We start from the raw sequence: 21570 nt of genomic DNA, 5'->3' as shown, positions 1-21570 counted from the left end.
ATGAAAGCCCATCAACAAGCTGCAGTACTGGGCTCTGACCAGCGAGTGGCGTGCACGGGCCAGAGGGGTGTTCAGCTGCTGTGTGTTTGCCTACGTGTGTTTGTATGTGTGTGTGTGTGTGTGTGTGTGTGTGTGTGTGTGTGTGTGAGTGCGTGTCTAGATACTGTCTGGATGAGCGGTCCTGTGAGACGAGGAGTGTGTCTGAGGGGTAGAGAGGAGTCGTGGTGGTGGTGGTGGTGGTGGTGGTGGGGGGGTGTTAGGAAGAAGCCTGGAGCCACATAAAGGATGGAGGGCATCCAAAAATGTGTCTAAATTATACTCATTTTCCATAAAAGGTAGAAGTGAGGGGGATCAAGAAAAAAAAAAAGGAAAAAGAAGTTGGGCACTCTCGCATGCCACAGCTTGAAAAAAATGCAAGTTAGCACAGTGTCCAGATATGTGAGGGATGCCACAGTTTGAGGCACAGTCTGCCAGGCGGCCTTGCAGAAATGTGTGCGCGGCATTGGAGGAGAGCTGGAACCGACGTTGTCAGACATGTCTAGACAGTTGTTTTAGAGACCAGGAAAACTTGTTTATGAATTTTTTTTCTACCTCCTTCTTTTGTCACTCTCTCTTGTTGACTCTCCCGTGCTTTTTTTTTTTATGTCTTTGTTTCTCTCAATAAAAAAAAAAAAACCTCTCTCCCGCTCCCCTCTCACGCTTTCTCTCCCTCGTCTCTGTGACAACAGTGTTTTGTTTACTTCCTCAGTTGGCAGTGTACTTATTGTATGTGCTGCTCTGTAAATATTTTTCTCCTTCCCTCATCCATTCATCCATCTACCCCCCCTCTCCCTCTCTCCCTCTCTCTCTCTCTCTCTCTCTCTCTCTCTCAGATAAAGGGAGCAAACAGACTCCACCCCCTCTCTCACCCCCCTCTCCCTCCCTCTCTTGCTCTTTCACACACACTCACTCTATCTCCCTCTTTCATGCTCTCTCCCTCCCTCTCTCTCTGTCAGTGTCATTCTGTAGTGGAGATGTGGAGTGTCTTTCTGTCTCTCTGTTTGTTTTTCCAGCCTAATTCAGCTGAGGAAGGTAAGAACTAAACTTTTACTTGAATATATTCCCATTAAATCTGTGATTTCACGTGTGTGTTTATGGGTATAGCGGGATGGAGAGTTACGCACGGCGCTCGCATCATGTGCTCATAACGAGTCCACAAGTGAAGGATGGACACTTGGTATGCTTCTGTAATAGCTCTTTAAGAATGTGACTCTTTGGGAACGCCGGCCACTTTGACAACGTGTGAAACAGTGGCACGGAAGGCCGCTGCACTTTCAGAAAGTCTGATTCATTCTCAGTTTTTGGGGTTCCACCTCCAGCTTGGGACCCCCTGAATAATTACCACCTTTCCCCTCTGCTCGCACAGCCCTGTGTGCTTTAATTTTGTGTGTTTTGTATTGAGTCTGAGCACATCTGTGTGTGTGTTTGTCTGTCTGTGTAGATGCTTGTGTGTGCCACTGTGGCAGCACATCAGATAGGACTTTGTTGGCATGGAAGTGCCAGGTGCATGCTTGGGCCTATCAAGCTCCTCCAACAAAAGAATATGGAAATAAGGCTAGAGACAAATGAATAATAAGTTGCATAACCCATTTCTCTTTGCCTATGTATTTGGCGACCCCCCCCCCGCCGCCAGGCCTCCGTGTCACTCATGATCTTGTGGATGTAACAGTCAGAGACCCCTGCCCCCTCTCCAGTACTGTTATCAGTGCCCCTTGTCTCCTCAATGAATGTGTCTCCTCTGCTCTTGACTCTCCACACTTGGCTTATAGAAATGGAAATATTAGATGTCTTAAAAAGTGCCAGAGCGACTGAGCGCTTCAGTAACAAAGAGAGAGAGACTGTGTGGAAAGGCTGATAGTTAAGTGAGACTCCATCTATGAAGTGTGCTGTCACATCAGAGTGGGCTGACTTGAGAAACCTGATGACAATTTGATGACTCAAGCTGCCTTTATGTGTTGCATGTATTCTTATAGGTGCATGCATGCTTTAGCGCCTGCCCTATACATAGCTCCTGCTCCTGCATCCTGTCCCCAACACTTGAGAGGGTTTCAACCGTCAGCACGCAATTACTTTCAAAGGATCGGGCTGCACGTTGGAAAGAGCTGCACCTGTTCACGCTCATCTCCCATTGGCTTTAGTTTACTGCGAGGTGTGTGTCAGTTATAGTCTATAACAGAGGTAACTTATATGTCAGCCTCATGCCACATTATTTGAGCTGTGTTTGTAACAGATGGTCTGGACTAAGATGAGACAGAATGACAGAGAGGGAGAGAGGCTGCACAGTGTTACTGGCCTACTGACTCTGTTTGTGTAATTGAAATAGAGCTCATAGTAATACAGTATTAACCCAGTAGCTAGGACGTCCATATAAATCCACGTAAATTGAAACATTTAGTTATGTCACGAAGGGAGGATTTGGCGTCTGCCTCGGCTTTGATCACAGTGTATGACGTGTCCGTCTAGGCTGACTGGTTAACTGATACGTTTACTGTCTGTCTTTCTATTGTTTATTGTCCGTCTGCTGCTTTTGAAGTACTTCTGTGTCCACCACTAACAACCCCTATTCTCGTCCGTTTTCACGCCACAAACCATAAAGAAGTGCCATTTTTACCCATTATTTTTTGCAGTGAAGAGTATAAAAGCTATTTCGCAGCCTCTTTGCATGACAAACTACAGAGTGTGTGAGTGACAGGGCTTTTGATTTCACACTCTCACATGCTGCCTGTGTAAGTGTTGATGCGTTCGCCCACATGCATTGTTGATGTGAGGTACTGATGTGAAGCCACATGGCTGGCCTCTGAGTTGTGGATCTGTGTCAAGGATTGCGTGTTCACATTGGATTAACACACCACGCTGAAGGGGAGGCCTGCACAAGAGGCACACCTGATGCCCCTCCAGCTCTTCCCATCATGGATGAGCGGAGATGCAGTGATGCTCACGGAGCTATGCAAATCCAGATATTAACCTTGTATCATTAGTGAAACTTATGTCATACCCTGAAAAGGCACTCTAATCAGATTTTTACCAAAAGGCAACAGGCTGCCCAAACTGTAGTCGAAAATGTTTTCGAGTATCAACATTTTTTTGCTGGTGTCATCTGCAGTGGTGAAAAGTAACTAAAATACTCAAGTGCTGTACAATTTCGAGGTACTTTACTTGAGTATTATTTTCATTCTACAGCACTTTCTACTTTTTTAGGAAGGGAATATTGTTCTTTTTTATTGCTTTCATCTGACAGCTATATTTACTTTTCAGATTAAGATTTTACTGTAGAAAAACACAATGAGCTTATAAAATACTGTTATAAATTGAACCAGTGGTTTTTTAAAATCATCATGATTTGCCAACTGATACTGACATCAATATTAGGACGTTTTCAAAAATCTGATAGCGGTGTATCAGCCATTTTTTGATTTTACATAAACATGTAACATAAACAAATAATCTTGATATGGAAAAAAATAATTGTGACTAGACTTATATCCATACTAAATTCAGATTTTATTGAAAAACCAACCTGTCAGTGCTCTCTGGTGGACAAACTATGTAAAAAGTAAAGACCTAAATTACCTTAAACCTAGTTTGGCATTTCTGTTAGCGACATTTACACCGATACCAATATATCTGGAACAAGCTAATATTGGCTGAAATATAAGCGTATAACCAAATCTGAATAATCCCTCCGCCACTGGTTATCTGTGCATAACAAATAAAAACACCAGCCATGTTTACATTCTCACTTTAAGGTCATCTGGGCCGTCTTCCCAGTCGTTACTTGCCGTCAGGCTTTAACTGGATATTAATTAGGCTGATTAGTATCCCTATCCTGGGTGTAATAAGCTGCCTTTTCAGGAAATCGTAAATTAGAGAAAGTGTGATAAGAAAATTTATGGCATGCTTGTCACAGTGGGAGTGCAGCAGGACTGATGCCACTAACAGCTTCCTGTACTCGTAACTCCTGCCTGCCTGTGCACCGAGCTGCAGAAAAGAGAGAAATCACATGCTGGTGTGTGTAAGTGGAGGACGCAGCCTCCCCATCAATGACACAACAACACTTAACTGTGACCAGGCGGTATTTTTAGCAGTGTTTTTGCATGTCATTTTCAAAAGCAACATAATTTTCTGTGGCTGTTGAGAGCTCTAATGACATTAGGCCACGTTTCCTCAAATGAATCACATATCTGCTATTTGTGATATGAGAGGTTGAAGCCTTCAGGCGGCTACGAGCCAAGACTCTCTGCTTTGAGTCAGTCACTGTCATTGCCGATAGAGTCACTGAGTTGGAGCTAAAATTTAACTGAAAGATGAACGCGTGGTATGGACTGCTGTGACACAGTGGAATTTACTTTGCAGTTTTGAATTTCATATTAAAGCTGCACTTGGCAGTTTGCGTGTTGGCGGGTGAGGGTAAAGTTTGATTGTTGAAGGCTTTGGTATTCACAAATGACACAATGAGATTATAGTAAACTGATATCATCTCAGATTTGCATTCCTTCTTAGTGACTGTTGAGGGTGGAGATGTGATGAAAATATGTTTGCAGCAGGTTCTGTCTGTAATGGTAAGTCTAGATTTCTTCTAATGGATGAACAAGAAGGAGGGACAAACTTCTCTTCTGTAGCGCCACTGTGCAGTATTTTTCCACAAGAATTTTGGCCAACAGCATTTATTGGGTCTCATTAAATTCTGTCATGACTGTTTCTTTCATGACTAATCCAAACCTTTGTAGGCCTAAAATACTCAAGCAAAATGTGTTTTGAAATAAATTGTCCTCTGATCAAAGAAAAGGAGACTGATGTGAGGTATTCTTCAAAGATGTTGGAAAATACACTTATTTGCATTCTTGCTGAGAGTTAGATGAGAAGTTTGATACTACTCTCATGTCTGTATGCTCAATATGAAGCCAGGAGACGTTAGCTTAGCACAGCATGAAGGCTGGAAACAAGAGGAACCTGGTAGCCTGCCTCTGCAACAAGTTCACCTACCTATATGTTGTATCTAATTTGTTTAATGAAGAATCATAACCCCCCATAAACCACAAATGGTTAGTTGTTTTTGCTTAGAATGGACAAACTTTGTGTGTTATTGCGTGTTAAATTGTGAGTATTAGAGGTGATAGTAGGCAGATCTTTTGGACCGAGCCTGGTTAAGCACTCAATTGTAAATTTTTCTTGTGCATATGAATGTAAGCATTGTATGAAACTTAGAATCAAAAATGCGAATATATATGTCTGAACTGCTTGTTATGTAACTTTCTAAAACCGACGATCCGATAATCACTCCTACTTCACGCCCCGCGATCGGCATGCCATGTGGAGATGTGAAAGTGAGGTTGAGTGGGTCTTAATTTTTTGTCACTTTTTCTGTTTAGTGCAACACTATGAATGTGTTATCCCCGTATTTACACTGTCACATCTCCCCCTCGACTTTTAACTAGGAACAAAAAGGTTGGATGGCATGTCATACAAACAGTGTGATGCCCAAAATATGAAACGATTCCTTCCAGAACCAGAATGATCTCCCAGATAGTAACCTCCATTTTTCCACCATTTTTATCTTTTCAAACATCTTGGATGGAGGAAGAGGGTTGTTGTTTGTCCTCCTACCTGTGCCTGTGCCTGTTGCTGCCTGTTCAGCGACTCATTGCAGACATTGCTCTGTCATCTAACCTGGCTTAAGTGCTGTTTGTTGCAGCTGCACTTTCATTCAGCTTACCCACCAGAGAATTTTTGATAACTCCCTTTGACATGTGCATGCTTATTTCTGGAATCGCGTTAATCCCCCTCCTTCCTCACTCCTCCACCCTCCTCCTCCTGCCCCCTCTCTGTCTTGGCGTATCACTCTCTCGCTGTGGTTGTTTGTAATGATGGTTTGGTGTAGGCCTTGTCCTTGACTGACTGTCTGTGGGTGGGAGCATCTGGAGCGTATAAAGAATGGGTGGAGATGGGTGGATGAGTGGACAAAAGACAAAACACAACCTGACCACTGCTGAGAACGCTTGCAGGCACTGTGGGAATTTTTTGTGAAGATGTGTGTTTGCATTGGTGTGTTCCTGAAACTTGCTGTTACCTGTAAGCTCAGTGACTCTATGTGCTCTTTACAGCTGCATTTACTTTGGTGTGAAGGCGTATTACACGCTCCCACCCTCACTCCGCTCTAGCCTACGTTAATATTAACACAGAAATTCTTTGCTAAGTGTCAGGAAGGCTCTATTGGCTGGAAAATGTGCGGTAAAGTAGCATACATCTGCCATCAAAGAGGCGTGACATGAACAACAGCACTACACTTAGCGCTGGAGAGTGTCGGTGCATGCATGGCCACACAGAGAGGCAAAGTGTTGGGCAAAGAGAAATGGATGGAGAGAGTGGAGAGAGGGTCACTCCGCTGAAGTGAACACTCGAGTGGCAGAGGGGACAGTCATGAACTAATGCAGGTCACCTCTGCACAACAGAAACCAACATTTACACCCACGCCACAGACCGAATGAGAGGGGAGAAGAGTGAAAGAAGCACATTCATATGCACAGACACAATCCTATCCTCCTCTTCTCATTCCTGTTTCATAATCCAGCCTTTTTTCATTGTATTGTCTCCTCTTTTCTCTATCAAAGCTCTTCCCAAACAAACAGCAGATCTGGCATCAATAATGGAGCACGGCGTATCTCCTTATTTAACGTACAGAGATGCCTACCCTGTTGTCACTTTTTAGATGAATAATACACACATGCAGAGAGGGCGGAGATGAAAGGGACAAGGGACAGGATGGAGGTAGAAAAGGGGGAAAGGTATCGAGTAGTAGAGCGAGTAAAAGACCAGAGTGGAGAAGACGTGAGAGACGGCGTGCATTAACACAGCACTCAGGTCCAGATTGCAGACTCAGCACTTCTTCAAACTGTCAGGGAGAAACTTTGAGTGTCTCTGCCCTTAGATGGACCAATAACAGAGATGCGGTGGCGTAGTTGTCTGCGAGTTAAATAAAGGGGCTTTTACTGCCAAGTGAACCTGCCAGCAAACGTCCCTCTCTTTTGTTCAACTTTGTCTCGCACACACACAAGATCCAGTCATGATGCCTGAGCACAAGCTAATCCTTGAAAGGTGTGTGTAACACGGTACTCAACGCTCAATCTTAGGATGCCGTGGTGAATTATTCAGCATGCTAATGTCACGCAATGAGACATGCATGAAGCCCTTTGAACACTCCTCCATGTAATCCTCATGTACAGGTTAGAGCAGAGGCGACATGAGGACCTGTGCTCCCAAAGGCCCCACAACAAGAAACTAAATAGTAGAGGCATAAATATTCATGTCAAAATAGTCGGCTATATATTATTTATGCATGACTCTGCCCCGAAGCACAGGGTTAATTGAATTTGGAATGACACATTTGCAGCATTTGTGTGTGTGTGTCTGTGTGTGTGTGTGTGTGTGTGTGCTTATTTGATATAAATAGGATGGTGCTTAATGAGGTCAGAAAACATATATAAGTGCGTGCCTTTCATGCATGACCTGTTTATACGTAAAATGATCAATTATTATGTTGACAAATGAAGGAAGATTCTTGACAAGAGGCACGCAAGCTTGAGAAGCTAATCAATATGCTGTTTCCATGTCAACACACACACTAACAGGTGCTATTATTTTGTCCGCCCAAGATACGCTGAATAACAGAAACACATATCTGTATAATGCAGTTCAGTTCACCACAAACAACATCCTCCAACACGATCATAAAGTTGAAGGAACATCTCTCTGAAACAGTGTCAACAAAAACTGATTATAACTTTCATGCTGGGAGGATTTATTGCAGGACTGTTGTATTATACTGCATTAGTTTTAGCTGCGTGTACCTAATAAACTGGCAACATATAATAGCAATACATCAACAGGTGAAGCAGCAAAGGTGTGTCACTAATGGAAATCATCATTCTTCTGAAAGGTTTTAGACATCCCGGCTTGGTGGATTTAGTCTTCTCCCTGTAGCTGATTTTATCCTGATCGGCTATGCGATTCCAGTCGCCAAGCTGTCCAGACATACGCTGCACCAAAAACTATTTATTCTGATGCCTGTGGCTGCATATAATCCTTAGCTGTCACAGTCCATTTGTATTCTTTTCTTGACACAATTCATATCGCTCCAAATCCTGGAGGACTTCCATGGAAAATGTGTGAATTTAGTAAGATTGACATTAAGACAAGCTAGTGGGTGAAAACAGATAGACAGACTGGAGGGGAGGGGGGCTTGTAAAAAAAAAAAAGAAGAGGAGGGAAATGAAGGATTGGAGGACAGATTTGCAGGGTCTCCATCTGTGAGTATAATCCTAAAGGAAAAATCTGTTTACAGCACAGTCAGAGAACAGAGAAGTGGGGGTGAATTTATGTCATAAGCCACAAATGATATCAGTTTCTTATTATTTGATTTATTAAGAAGAGTGCAGGCAGGGGGGGATGCAGAGTGTGTGCACAAGCCTGTACACCTGAGAAATAAAAATTGAGCTATCTCAGTGGGTCACTGGTGTTTTGGCGAGACAGGGTACCATTTCAAATTCCATCCTGTGTGTGATGATTGTGTAGATAATACATTTCTGCCACTCTTTGTCTGGTTGTCAGAGAGAGGAAAAAGAGAGCTTCTTTTTCTCTGGTGAACGGTCGTGTGACATGAAATGGAAACGAAAGCATAAAAATTGTATGACAACAATGAGAAGAATTATTTATTTGTAAACAGAGTGGATGGCTGCTTCCTTCCACAATTATCTCTGCGTGTGTGTGTGAGTATAGCTCTTTAGGTGATTAGGCACTGTGTGTGTTTCTCCATTAACTCCATCTGTGCATCCTAAACCTGAAGTCTGATGTTTTTTTTGCCACCTCTGTGTGCATGACAATCCTTGGCCTGCGTTCAGTGTGCATCTCCTCGACAGAACCGAGCACAGACCGTGCCAGACTGAAGGAACGGCAGCCTTCACGGTTTTGGAATACTAATGGAAAATTCAAGGGCTTCAGATTTGTGTGGGAAGCTGCCATGTGTCAGCACGCCGCACTCAGCATTAAAGTCACTGTGCGTGCGTGTGTCTGTGTGTGTGATTTCTTTGCCAGCTTGCTTTTTAAAGCACTTAAACCTAAAAGCAAATTAGGGGGAAATACACTCCAACATAAAGGTCACATGCTATTCTCGTGCTTTTACTCTAGATCATTGGAAATGAGCAAATGTCTGTTAAAACCTGAAACAAAAAGGGAAACCAACCATCGTGCCCCACAAAATGATCAAGGTTCCCTTTGAGCCAAACTACAAGAAGCATCAGCTTGTGGAGTTTCAACAAAATGTGACAGTAACTGTTATGGCCTTTTAAAGTTGGGAAATTTGACCTTTAATCACAGTGCCCCATCAGGTCAATCAGTTTAATTTTTTAAACACCAGAACTTTGTGCCAAAAAGCATCATTATTCAGGATCAGTTATTAGATTTGACAGATGCACACAGCTGGAGCTTGCCCTGATTTTATTGCATGCAGGAGAAAATCAAAGAGAAATGTGGACAAAACCTGGACCGGTTCCACCGACAGTAGACCAGCTTCCAACTGCTTGTGGTATTTAACAAAAGAATAAAAGACTGTTTGATTGTAAAAGCTCCTACTTCACAAAGTTCATCTCAGCTTCAGCGTCACTGAAGCAGATCCTGTTTTAGCTCTCGAGGGCAGTCCTATCTCTTTTCTTTCTCACTCACTCTGTTTAAACGTTTACACTCTCGAGCAACGATCAATAGCATTAAACTTGTTTGTCTGTTTTCTCACACCTTGTCTTTGTCTCTGCTTTCTTACCTGTCAGTGATGCTGCTGGACACAACAGAGTCTACCTCAGAGCTGGGCTGGACCACCTATCCAGACACAGGGGTAAGCAGGGAGCTCGCTGTCAATGTGCTTTCCAGCTGTTGGAGCATTAAAGCGGTCATGTTGGGAGGCCAATCAAATGTGTTGCGCACATGTTACACATGGTTATGTTTTAAGTGTAAGGTTATAATCACATTGTTTGTTGGGCTTTGTGGTGTAACTCTAATGGGAATTCACTTACACTCAATTCAGTTACACACATGGTCCTTTTAGGCAGCATGATTAATCTGCTCATTATTTTCTTGATTAATCATTTAAGATGTCATAAAATAGTGAGAAATGCTCATCACCATTTCCTGGAGCCTGAAGTGACATATTCAAATTTCCTTTTTTGCCCGACCAACAGTCCAGAACCCTAAGTTATTTAGCAAAGTGCCACATTTCAAGTTGGAGCCATTAAATGTTTGCCATTTTGCTCGGAAAATGACTTAAATGACGATTATCAAAATAATTACCAGTTACTAAAGTAACATTAAAATGATTTTGGTGATGTTTTGGTAGAGATTTGTGAAGATTAGAAATGATTATATTTGTGTATTAGATTAGTCGTGGTTAAAGGTGTATGTAATTACTGTATTCAGAAACAAAAAGACTTGTGGATTCTGTTTCTCAACCAATCATAATTGACCCTAATGATTCATAATAAAACATAAACATAATATATCAGTCTCTGAGCTAGTTGTTAAAAAACTCACTCACACAAACTGTGCCTACAGATCTCTGCACTCTGCTCTGTAGATATGTTAATTTGTCTCGCACTTCTCGTAAAGTCTGTTTAAAATGGAGCCAGTACAATAAATGCAATGCATTTCTCACCGTGTTTGCACATTTCGAACACATCAAAATCAAGCATGAACCCTGTGGTGTCCATTTTGCTAGCTGGCGTATTTTCCAAGGCTGCATTGATTGCAATGATTCAAATAAACAGCGGGCTTCCACAAAACCTTCTCTGCTATTTCTGTTGTGGACATCTCGTAGCTGCAGAGAGTTGCACTAAAGTTACAGACCCCAGCCAGAAGATTAGGAATAAGGTTATAAATGGTTATGTTTAGCTATGGGTTAGGGTCAGCGTAATTATCCTGCAGAATGTCTGGCATCTGACATTGATTGGTGGAACGTTTGGCAGGTGGCACACAGCCTGAGAATGAGCAAGGTCCTGCATGCAAGACATCCTTGAGGACTAAAATGTTTTTATTGGTCTCTCCTGTGTGTCTTCTTCTGTGAGGAGAAGGCAGTGATTGAACCATAGATATCCCATTCTTGAGCTGCTTTTTATTTGAGGTTGATGCGTCGCCTTGAGCTGTGTAAATACGTGTGTGTGTGTGTGTGTGTGTGTGTGTGTGTGTGTGTGAGGTTACATGCGTGACTGTGCTAGGGTCAATTCCCGGGTCAGTTAAATTCATTCATCTGTGAGTGATTGTGGCTCAGTTCTAATATGGCTCATAATTACAGGCATACATCGTCTTCATTGTCATCATCTTTGAGATAATCAGTCAAACTACATGTGAGAAACTATGGGTTCAGTTCTCGTTACTGTGGAGCAAATTCCGATGCCAATTACTCTGCCATTGCAGAGCAATATTATTCTTTAGACTCTAGCCATACAAGGGAAATATGTGCAAAACATCTGATACATAAATTTAGAGTATCACAGTGCATGAAATAAAATAAACGTGCTAGTTTTGGCAAACAAGTGAGCCGACAGTTACGACCACCAGAATTTCTCATGCTCAGAAAGTACCAAATGAAACTTACAGTAGTCTCTGACCAACATCTGGCAAGCATACACACTCACATTGAGTCTTTTATCTCACCTTACACTAAACATTAGCTTTACGCACTGTCATTATCACCCAGTGTGGCCTCCAGTCTTGGGCCATAATTGTACATGATGTTTGATTAATTAGGGCCTCATGTGTGTTAGGAATTTGTGAACCATGATGGCAACTGCTAATATGAGGCCATCCCTGTGTGTGCGTGCGTGCGTGCGTGCGTGCATGTTAGTCAGTGAGTTATTGTGTGAGCAAGTGAAGCATTTGCATGAGTTTTTTTTTTTCTTTATGGTCCCTGGATGAGAAGTGCTTCTGAGATGGAGATATGGTTATTTGACCCGGGGCATCAAGCTGAGAGAAGTAGAAAGACAGACCAAGAGAGGGGGAGAGAAAGAGGGAGGTTGTGTGTGTGTGTGTGTGTGTGTGTGTGTGTGTGTGTGTATATGTGTTCTTTTTTAACCCTTTCCTCACTTTTCTCTTCACATCCCATCTTTTCTTTTGCTTGGGGGTCTGTGGATATTCTTTCCTATTCTCTCCTCCTGCTTCTTTTTGCTCTCTTACCATCTTTCCATTCTTTTAATGTACTGACAAGCAGCCCCTCTGCGTCTTTGTCTCTGCCTCTCTCTCCCTCTTTTAATCTTTCCTCCCTTTGCCCTTCACAGTCCCACAGCCACTGGGTCTCTGCTTCATATTCTTCCTTTTATCCCCCCAACTGAGTCTCCACTCTGCCCCCTATTTCCCTTCAGTGTCAAACCAGCCGACTCTCGACTTCCTACTGTAGTCTTTGCTTTTTTCCCTCCCCTTGTTACCGCTCGCTGTTCTTTCATTGTGTGTTTGCTTTGTGTGTGTGCACATGCATATGTCTTGGGGTATCTGTGCGTGCCCTTCCCTGCTTCTCTGTGTTTGTGCGCGTTGTGTCCGGGGCCCTGCCCCTCCCTGCCCTCTGTCACTGGAGAGATTGCTCTCTGGCTCTCTGGCATTTCAGTTCAAATTAAATCACAAAGATGAGTCGTCCCTGTTTTTTTTCTCCTTTCTTTCCAACGCTTCATCCACCCCTCCTCCCCAATCTGCCCCGTTTTTTTTTTCTTCTTTTTTTCTTCTTCTTACTTTCCTCATAAGGGAGGGAGAAAACGAGACAGGGAGAAATAGGGAAGGGAGTGGGAGGGGAGGGGAGGTGGGGGGTTTTCGGTTCGGGGTCAGAAAACAAATGAAAGCTGTGTTTTTTTCACAAAAGTACAGAAGCAGCCTGATGCCACACACAGATACCAGCAGCTACTCTCTCTACCTGAAAGTCCACATGGTCAGGCTTTTACTGAAACCACCTCATTCTGTGACACCAAACACACATACACACACACACACACATTCTTTACTATTTCCCCTTTTTTCACTCCCACGACTCCCCATCTTCATCTCACCATCCCACCATGTGCTCTCTGTTGTCCCTTCCATCCGATTCCCCTCATTCTCTTGTCTGACACATAGTGAATCACGGCCTGGGAGAGAGAAGTCTGTCCTTTCACTCCATTAGACTGACAGCGCCTCCGACTCTTTCTATCTGCTCACTGATCTTATCATTATTCCAATTTGACCAAATATGAATGCACTCTCTCATGGGTGATGCTCCAAAGAGTTTTTCTTCATACTGGCTGTCAGAACCGCGCAGAGAATACATGCAGAGATACCCTAACATACACAAACACAAAAACACGCACACACGCCGAATGCACACTGATAGGGTGTCAGGACCTTTTGTCCTCTTGCCATTGTTGCATGGAGAATAATGATGATGAGGCCTAATACATAATTCCTCTGTGTTACAACAGAAAAGGCCCTGCTTGTCACTCAGGGCTACACAGGCTTAAAGCAGAGCCTTTTCATCCTTGGAGGCACCGTACTGTATAATTGGTGAAACTAAAACCTGAGCCTGCATTTACATTTTGACTCATGTGACAGAGTCTCATTCAGAGCCGTGTCTCTGTGCTGCTCGTTTCCCTCCATGGAGGTATAGCTCATGTCTAAATCCATTTGTGCATCTGCAAGTATTCAGATTCCCTAAAATATGAAAAAAAAAACTCAGCTTGTTTTATTACACAACAGCTATCAGACACACAAGTGTCCGCTACCCATTGCATGTGAACAATGGTACCCATACAAATGCCAAACCAGTGCAAGACGAACCACGTCACTGTATAAAACAGTTTTATTGTTACTGTAAACATATTTAATTTGAAAATGCCGACATTATCTGTTAGTTTTAAATGCTCGTTTTGTCTGACGCATCCGCCTCCATTTCTATTAAAAGGAAGACATAAAAATTCAACATCAACATTTTCAGAAGTGTCCTTGCTGCTTTGGATACTTTGTACTGGAGAAAAAAACATTTACATTTTGTTCTGTGTCATTTTCTGAAAAGAAACCTTGATCAGCTCTGGGGATGATGTCAGTCTGTTGGTCGGTCAGTCCACCACTTTGGTCATCAACTACTGAAACTTTATACAGACATTCATTATCCCCAGAGGATGAATCCTTATCACTTTGGTGATCCTCTGACTTTCCCTCCACCCCCGGAAGAAGAAGGTTTTCACTTATCTAGTAAAATATTTCAAGATCTGCTTAATAAATTGTGCTATTTAATACAGAAATATATGGTTCTTAGACTATGTATCCCAATGATTACAGTGATCCTGTGGCTTGACCTCCAGCGCCACCGTGAGGTTGACATTTGTAGCTTTGAGTGAAATGTGTCAACTTATTTTTGATAGATTGCCATTGCCAAGTTGGGATTCATTATAAGAACTACTTACCAACAAATATCATCAGGTCAAAATTTGTATTAGACATTACTGTGTGTTTCGTGTTAATAAGCCAACTGAGGCCGTTAACATTTAAACAGAGGTTGAAAACATCAGCATGTTGTCACTGTGAGCAAACTGGCGTTAGCATTTAGCGGCTGGCATGGCTGTAGACTGTTGCACCACAAACATAAATTCATGCACCTCAACCATACAAGGGTTATTAGACACATTAAACCAAAATCATCTAAATAGCTACAATACCTGTAGAAGTGAGAATTTGGGGCACTCTGGTAGCACACCTGGTAAAGCGTGCGCCCCCTTGTACTAAGGTTGAGTTGAGCCACAGTGCCACAGTGGCTCAGGTTCAATTCCAACCCGCAGCCCTGCATGTAATTCCCCTCTCTCTCCCCAGTTTCATGTCTGTCTCGAGCTGTCACTATCCAAATAAAGGAATTAAAATTCCTTATTTAAAAAAGAAGTGAGAATATACAGTATATTCTGGCATAAATTAAGTATCTCTTGATCATTACAGTTTTGTCTGCAACACTTGAAATGTGTTATGCTCTGAATGAATGGCTCAAGAGGTTTAATTAACTACTGATTTTGTAATCATTGATTACCTAATTAGACAGTGGAAAGTCTATTGTAGATAACCAGGACATGGAGATGACCTACATCATTGGGGACAGTAAAGAACAGCTTTTCACTTGTGGATTTGATATCAGTATGAATGTTATAGCAGGACGAAACAAATCCTGTACTGTACTAATGGAGGATGAAGAGGTAAAGCAACAGTGCATGATGTTAGTAAGGGACAGGACCCACATGTCAGGAACACCAGAAATATGCTCAATATTTACCTTGCAGCATGTAAACTATCTTTTAAGACATAAGGAGGATTCATAACTGTGGACCAACCATAAACACACCAGGAATGTTAAAGTATACAGGCAGATTCTGGAGCTCCCTGCTTAAGATCATGTTTCTCTTTTACAACGTTGAGTTCACGAGAGCTCATAATGTTCTTTCTGTCTCTCTCAGTGGGATGAGGTCAGTGTCCTGGACGACCGGGGTAAGCTCATACGAACCTTTGAGGTCTGCAATGTCAACCAAAATCCCCGTCAGCAAGACAACTGGTTGGCTACACCCTTCCTGTACCGGCACTCTGCTCCACGGGTGTTTGTCACGTTGCGTTTCTCAGTGCGTGACTGCGCCAGCCTGCGATCACCGTCACCCACCTGCCGAGAGACACTCACTCTGTTCTACAAACAGGCCGATACCCAGAGAGAGCTGGAGAGGACCTGGGTAGCTGAGGTGAGACACAACACTGGATGTGTTAGATTGTAATCACCATATGCTTTTATTTAAATAGCAAATATCCTTTCACAACACAAGATGTTGTTAGCTTTACATGTCTCCTCTGACAAGCAAAGATAATTTTCATTTTCAGACCACAGTATTAAAGTAAAACAGACCCTCATTCCCTGCTGTTTACTTCACCAGTCAAATGTTTTTTTCCCATCAGACAGAGAGAATAAAACTGGTCATGGTGCAACACTGTTTTTTGTTTTGTTTTGTTTTTTTTGTCTATTTATCTAACATTAGTGGTCCAGGAGTCCAGCGGCCATTACACCAGCTCTTCATAAGGCCAAACTCAGCTTAGTTATACATGTTTATGTCACAAAATGGAGATTACTACTTATCACTAAATTAAAACACATAGCATCACACAAACTAGTTCTTACTAGAGATTTAGGTTTTTAGTAGTATTAAGTATTACACCAGTCACTGACAGGTTATAATAACAGCTGCATAGCTGATAAAACTAGGTAATGGACAAAACTAATGTTATGTAACAAAGAGTAAGTAAATGTAACATATTCTACCTTAAATTACAATTTGTTATGCTAAAAATGTCCAAATAACTCAAAAATGTCATTTAGGTTACCAAGATGTATTTCCCAGTGGATGAATACTATTCTCCATGCAACTATACATTTATAAATAAGCGAGTAATAACTTATGTTTTCATTATTCTGTTTTTTCGTCACTGCTTGAGGCCAACAACCTTTAGACAGAATCATTAAGGACAGTAAAATGCAATTTTCATTGACGTTACGCCCATGTTACACCAAGACAAAAAAACGTCTCATCATCTCATGACAAGGAGTAATTGTATAATCATCCTGATTGTTATTGTGCTTGCCAAGAAAAGCTGTGGAGATTGACGACTTTCTTCGGCCACACTGGTGTGAAGTACATGCTTGTTGAGGACTATGGTTTACGAAATGCAAAAATGTGCCACTGTGGTCTCCAGAAATGTCACTTCAATCCCACTAATTACATCTTTAAGGCATAAAATATATGACAGTAACCCTTTTACACTCATTGCAGGAAGTTAGCGTGTTTTTTTAGCGGCTGACGCTGACTGTCCAAAGATCTTTATTTATTTATGCCTTTAGTTGAAATTTTCTTCTTTTCTGGGACATTTTGAGCTACTGAGTCTGAATTGCCTGAGCTACATGTGCAGTCGCAGTCACAGTGGGAGGGATGCAGTATTTGTATAGATGAATGCATTTCTCCTTAGGGAAGTGAGATGCTTTTTAAAAATGCAAATCAAAGCCTGATGAGGAATCAGAGGAGAGTCACAGAGGAGCAGGAAGCACTGCAGCGCTGAAAGTCTTTGCAGGGACTTGAGCACGAACCCCCACTGGGACCTGCATACATCTAAGTCAACGTTTACTATTCTCACTAAACTACTTCATAATATAGACGTGTCTTGGAAAAATACAGCAAAACCCTGAGCTTGTCTTTCATCTTGTCATTTTCCTTTTTCCGTTTTTGTCTTTTGATGTAATGCACTGCATATTTTCCATCCTTCATCTATCAACCAGCTTATTTTGAGGTCCATAATTTTCCTCATGTTTACTTCTTTCCTTCCTGTCAACCACACGTTCACTCTATGCTATTTTGTTTTCTCTTGACCACTCATTATCTTTCCCTCCACTGTCTGCTGTCCACTCTGCTCTGTCCTCACCGCAGCCATCCACTGGAGAGAAGGAGAGCAGGGAGGGCTGGGTGAAGATCGACACCATTGCAGCTGATAAGAGTTTCTCCAAGGTGGAGCCCAGTTCACCTCACCAGTATCAACCCAACAGATACAGCCGAATCAACATCAAGACACGCAGCTTTGCTCCGCTCACACGCTATGGGTAATCATCACTGTACCACAATTTGCTGCTCATGTTTTACTAACATCATTTCTCCCAAGAGTCTGAATGTTCTCCATCTTAACATTTGACCCTTGTTTCAGATTCGTCCTCGCCATCGTCGACAGTGGAGCTTGTGTTTCCCTCATGGGCGTGTCTATCTTCTACCGCCGCTGTCCAGCCACCAGCCTCTACTTGGCATCCTACCCAGCGACTCCCTCAGGGGTGGAGCCAACTGCCTTAGTTCCTGTGAGCGGGACATGTGTCCCCCACAGCAAAGCACAGGGAGGCACGCCCCCTCGTATGCACTGCAATGCCGAAGGGGAGTGGATGGTTCCTGTGGGAGGATGTGTCTGTGATGAAGGCTATGAGCAGAACCTCAATGGATCCGCTTGCTTGGGTAAGTCTGAGGAAAACTGATGAGCTTGAAGGATGTGGATAATCTCAGCATCATGTACATTTAATTTGATTATTTTTTAATGAATGTAAGGCAGCTGCAGTATATCAACCCTTTGATAAATTTGGACGACTTGTGACATATTAAATCAGAATCACTTTTATTGGCCAGGTGTGTACACATACTTGGCCCATACTGTCACCATCAGTGTACATACACAAAATAAACAGGACAACCAGCTTGACAAGGTAAACATAAACAGATATATTATATATAAACATATCTATAAAAAACAACAATAACATTTGTAGGCAGTAAGACAATAGTACAATGGTGCAGACTGCAAAGGTATAAATAAAAAGGTTATTTTGTATACATAAGGTAGGTGGATATGACAGTATATACAGTGTGCACAGCATGCATAGATTTGTTTTGAGTGATGATATTTATTTGTTTTAAGAAGAAACTGTATTTAAACAATAAGAATAACTAATTTCACATTGTTTAAATACAATTTCTTCTTAAAACATATTAATATCTAAATAAAAATTTGTCACAATTCATGCAGCACAGGCTGATATATCCCGACTTTTATCTCTTCTGCACACTCCAGAAAAAGAAGACTCACACATTTCTGATAATGCAACTACATTTGTAATGCAGGCTTTCTATTAAACATGTATAGTCTCCAAGCTGAAGCTGAGATAGCCCTGATGATATCACTAGGATTATTTTCTCAGACCTCTCAAAACTCTACGCAAAGAGTTATCTGTTAACTGACTTTGATCAGCGAATTTCTCCTTTAAATGCTCAAAGTAGTGACTGCGTTCAAGAGAACTCATTGGAATTTAAATGTCAATAAGAAATACGGGTAATCAGTTTCCTTTTTTGGGCCAATCTTGACTTCCTCTCAGTTCTCTTCTTGGTATTTCCTGAGATATGAGGCGTATGGATCAATACTGAAAGGAGCTGCTGTCACTCTGATACACAAGTGTGTTTGATGTAGAGACCAGAAGGAAACGAGGGCGGGCAGGTCAGGTCAGGATGAGATGAGGCAAGGGTAGAGGCAGTATTGTATCCATGCAGTGTGCATGTGTGCATATATAGTCTGTCACCAATAGATCCGTACAGGCACACCTACAGGTTTACACGGCTATATATATATATTGATAATCTACTGCTAACTTGGCTGGAAAGGAGAGAGCAGGAGAAACATCCATATAGAAGAGCACACAGCTGAGAGCCAGAACAGGGTCAGCAATTGCAAAACTGGTCAAAAGCGTTTGCACTTCTCAAAGTGGTTGTAAGTGGGGGAAAAAAAGTAGTAGAAAAAATTTGAGAGATGTCCAGACGGACAGGAAGGGATATAGGGAGAAAGCAGGAGGAGGGAGAGAGGAAGAGAGGGAGAGAGCCATAGTGAGAGGGATGTGACACATTTAGGTCATGGCGATGTAATGGCCACTCGTCTGTGAACAAGTGACAGAAACCGCAGGGGGAGAGGGGGGGAGTGGAGGGAAAACAGGGAGAGGTGGAGGGAGAGTGAAAGATAGGAGGATGCAAGTTAATGACTTAAAGAACTGAGCAGGCAAAAAAAATTCTGAAGGCGTAAAAGGAAACGAGTGGATGATTGTGTGTGTGTCAAGTGTATATTGCTGCGAAGCTGATGCGCGCTTTCACTCCATCCACATATGTCTGAGGACAGGATTACAGTAAAACTGTAGTCTACTTGGAATTTCAATGGCCGTAATTGCATTGGGGCCCTCAAAGTCTGACTAACTCCAGCACAATTAATCCTCCAATCTTGCCAACTCAGCTGTGAAATGTGTTCATGCTCTTTTGCTTTACATCTGCACTCGGTCCGCCACTTGTGTTCGTCTGCATTTGATTGATATTTACTGACAAATCACCCCTCGAAACTGTTCAGCTGCCCGAGCAAAGGCTTTCACTGACTGTCTATGAATGATCTAACACACTGCTGCCCACGCTGCTCCGGCTTTTTGTTCCAACTCTCATATGATTATGTTTTGTTGATCACTTCACTGACTAATGATGTGGATTGGCATCATTACATTGTTGTCCTCTCTGGCTCCCTGGGAATGTTGAGAAAAGAGGCAGATGGTTAACTGGCGATGCAGTCGTCAAGGATTATTAACAGTAGCCGACCCTTGTTCTCACCAGAAAGTGGAGCACCGAACTTTCTTAACTATTAGAATTTGTACATTTTGTTCTTGTTTGAATTAAGCACCAAGGACATTTAATTATAGCACAAAGTGAGCAAGTGATCAGTTCCACTGCACTGAAGTTATGTACTGGTTAGAAGCTTAAACTAACAACACACCATTCTGCGAAATGTTCATTGTTTTTCTGCTGCCGGCACTTTGAACACTCCTGAGAGAAAAATAAAGCACTTTATCAAGAACTTAACTGACATTTATTTCCACTTACTGCAAGTGTGTCATCTTAACCCACATGCATTTCATGAAGCACATCATTTAGCACATTAACCAGTACTCTTTTACAGGCGAATTGCAATGTATTTTCTCTATTTTTTCACTATTTCATTGAATTATATTGAGCTTCTTGCAATCAGCAGTCCAAAGTTGGCTCATTATAAGATGTAATTTGGTTCCGTTTGATTGTTTCTAGCAAAGAAAAAAATTATAATATAAATAGCTGTTTATGCTGTTGTAGACAGGTCGGGTGCATAGAAGAAAAAATCCTTAGGCAGAAGGAGAGATAAAGGTAAAAACACTGGGCTGCAACATGTATCTTTAATAAGGTAAATTAATACCATTTAATATCCATGTGAGAATTGTAAGCCCAGCGCAGCTTTGCACCCTCAAGCAAGACATAATTTTTAGGGACAAATAAGAGACTCCCTCCTCCTCTCAGTCTCATGTGAAAAGGAATGTCACTGTTAAATGATCGCCTTTAACTACACACAGCTCTAATAGTTTTCTATTTTAAGATTCATAATGTATTTCTTTATTTGTGAAAGTGGATTATTATGGTAAGGACTTAAGACTCTAAAGCAGAAAGAATGGGTAAGACACCAAGTGCAGAAGTGAACTATAATGCTTTTGTCCCCAGCTAACTACTTTTTACATTATATTCATTCAACATTAACATTTGGCGCATTTGTCTAAGAGACTAGCAATCCTAGTGGTGTGGCTTAATGGACGTCAATGTTGGTTTTTCACTTTGGTCCAGACGGAAACACGGAGCAAAGACTTCCACTGATGGAACGATGATTACAGCGAACATTTTCCAGTAGATGATACCAACTGAACTTGGTGACTTTCTTTCTAGCTCCAGGTTTTTATTGAAATGCCTCAACAACTATTAACATGAAATTTGGAACGGACACACGTCTTCTTGAGGAGGAATTGTAATAACTTTGGTGATGCCTAACTTTTGGCTCAGCACCATCACCACGTCAAAGATCTGTAGACTTATAGGCTTGTTTCCCCATTCTGTG

General features: G+C 42.0%; 1 protein-coding gene across 1 annotated transcript in view; it reads left to right on the top strand.

The window, feature by feature from the left end:
• The first annotated feature begins 920 nt into the window (after positions 1–920).
• ephb6 (eph receptor B6) overlaps positions 921–21570 on the top strand; it is a 37143-nt gene continuing 16493 nt past the window's right edge. Inside the window, exons 1-5 of the mRNA XM_051406014.1 lie at positions 921–1071; positions 9855–9919; positions 15528–15800; positions 17529–17698; positions 17800–18095. Of these exons, the coding sequence (XP_051261974.1) occupies positions 966–1071; positions 9855–9919; positions 15528–15800; positions 17529–17698; positions 17800–18095 (910 nt within the window). The 5' untranslated portion in view covers positions 921–965. The remainder of the gene's footprint in view (positions 1072–9854; positions 9920–15527; positions 15801–17528; positions 17699–17799; positions 18096–21570) is intronic.

Source organism: Dicentrarchus labrax, unplaced genomic scaffold (genome assembly GCF_905237075.1).
Source record: "Dicentrarchus labrax unplaced genomic scaffold, dlabrax2021, whole genome shotgun sequence".
Classification (NCBI taxonomy): Eukaryota; Metazoa; Chordata; class Actinopteri; family Moronidae; genus Dicentrarchus; species Dicentrarchus labrax.
This window is presented reverse-complemented; position numbering and strand designations above follow the sequence as displayed.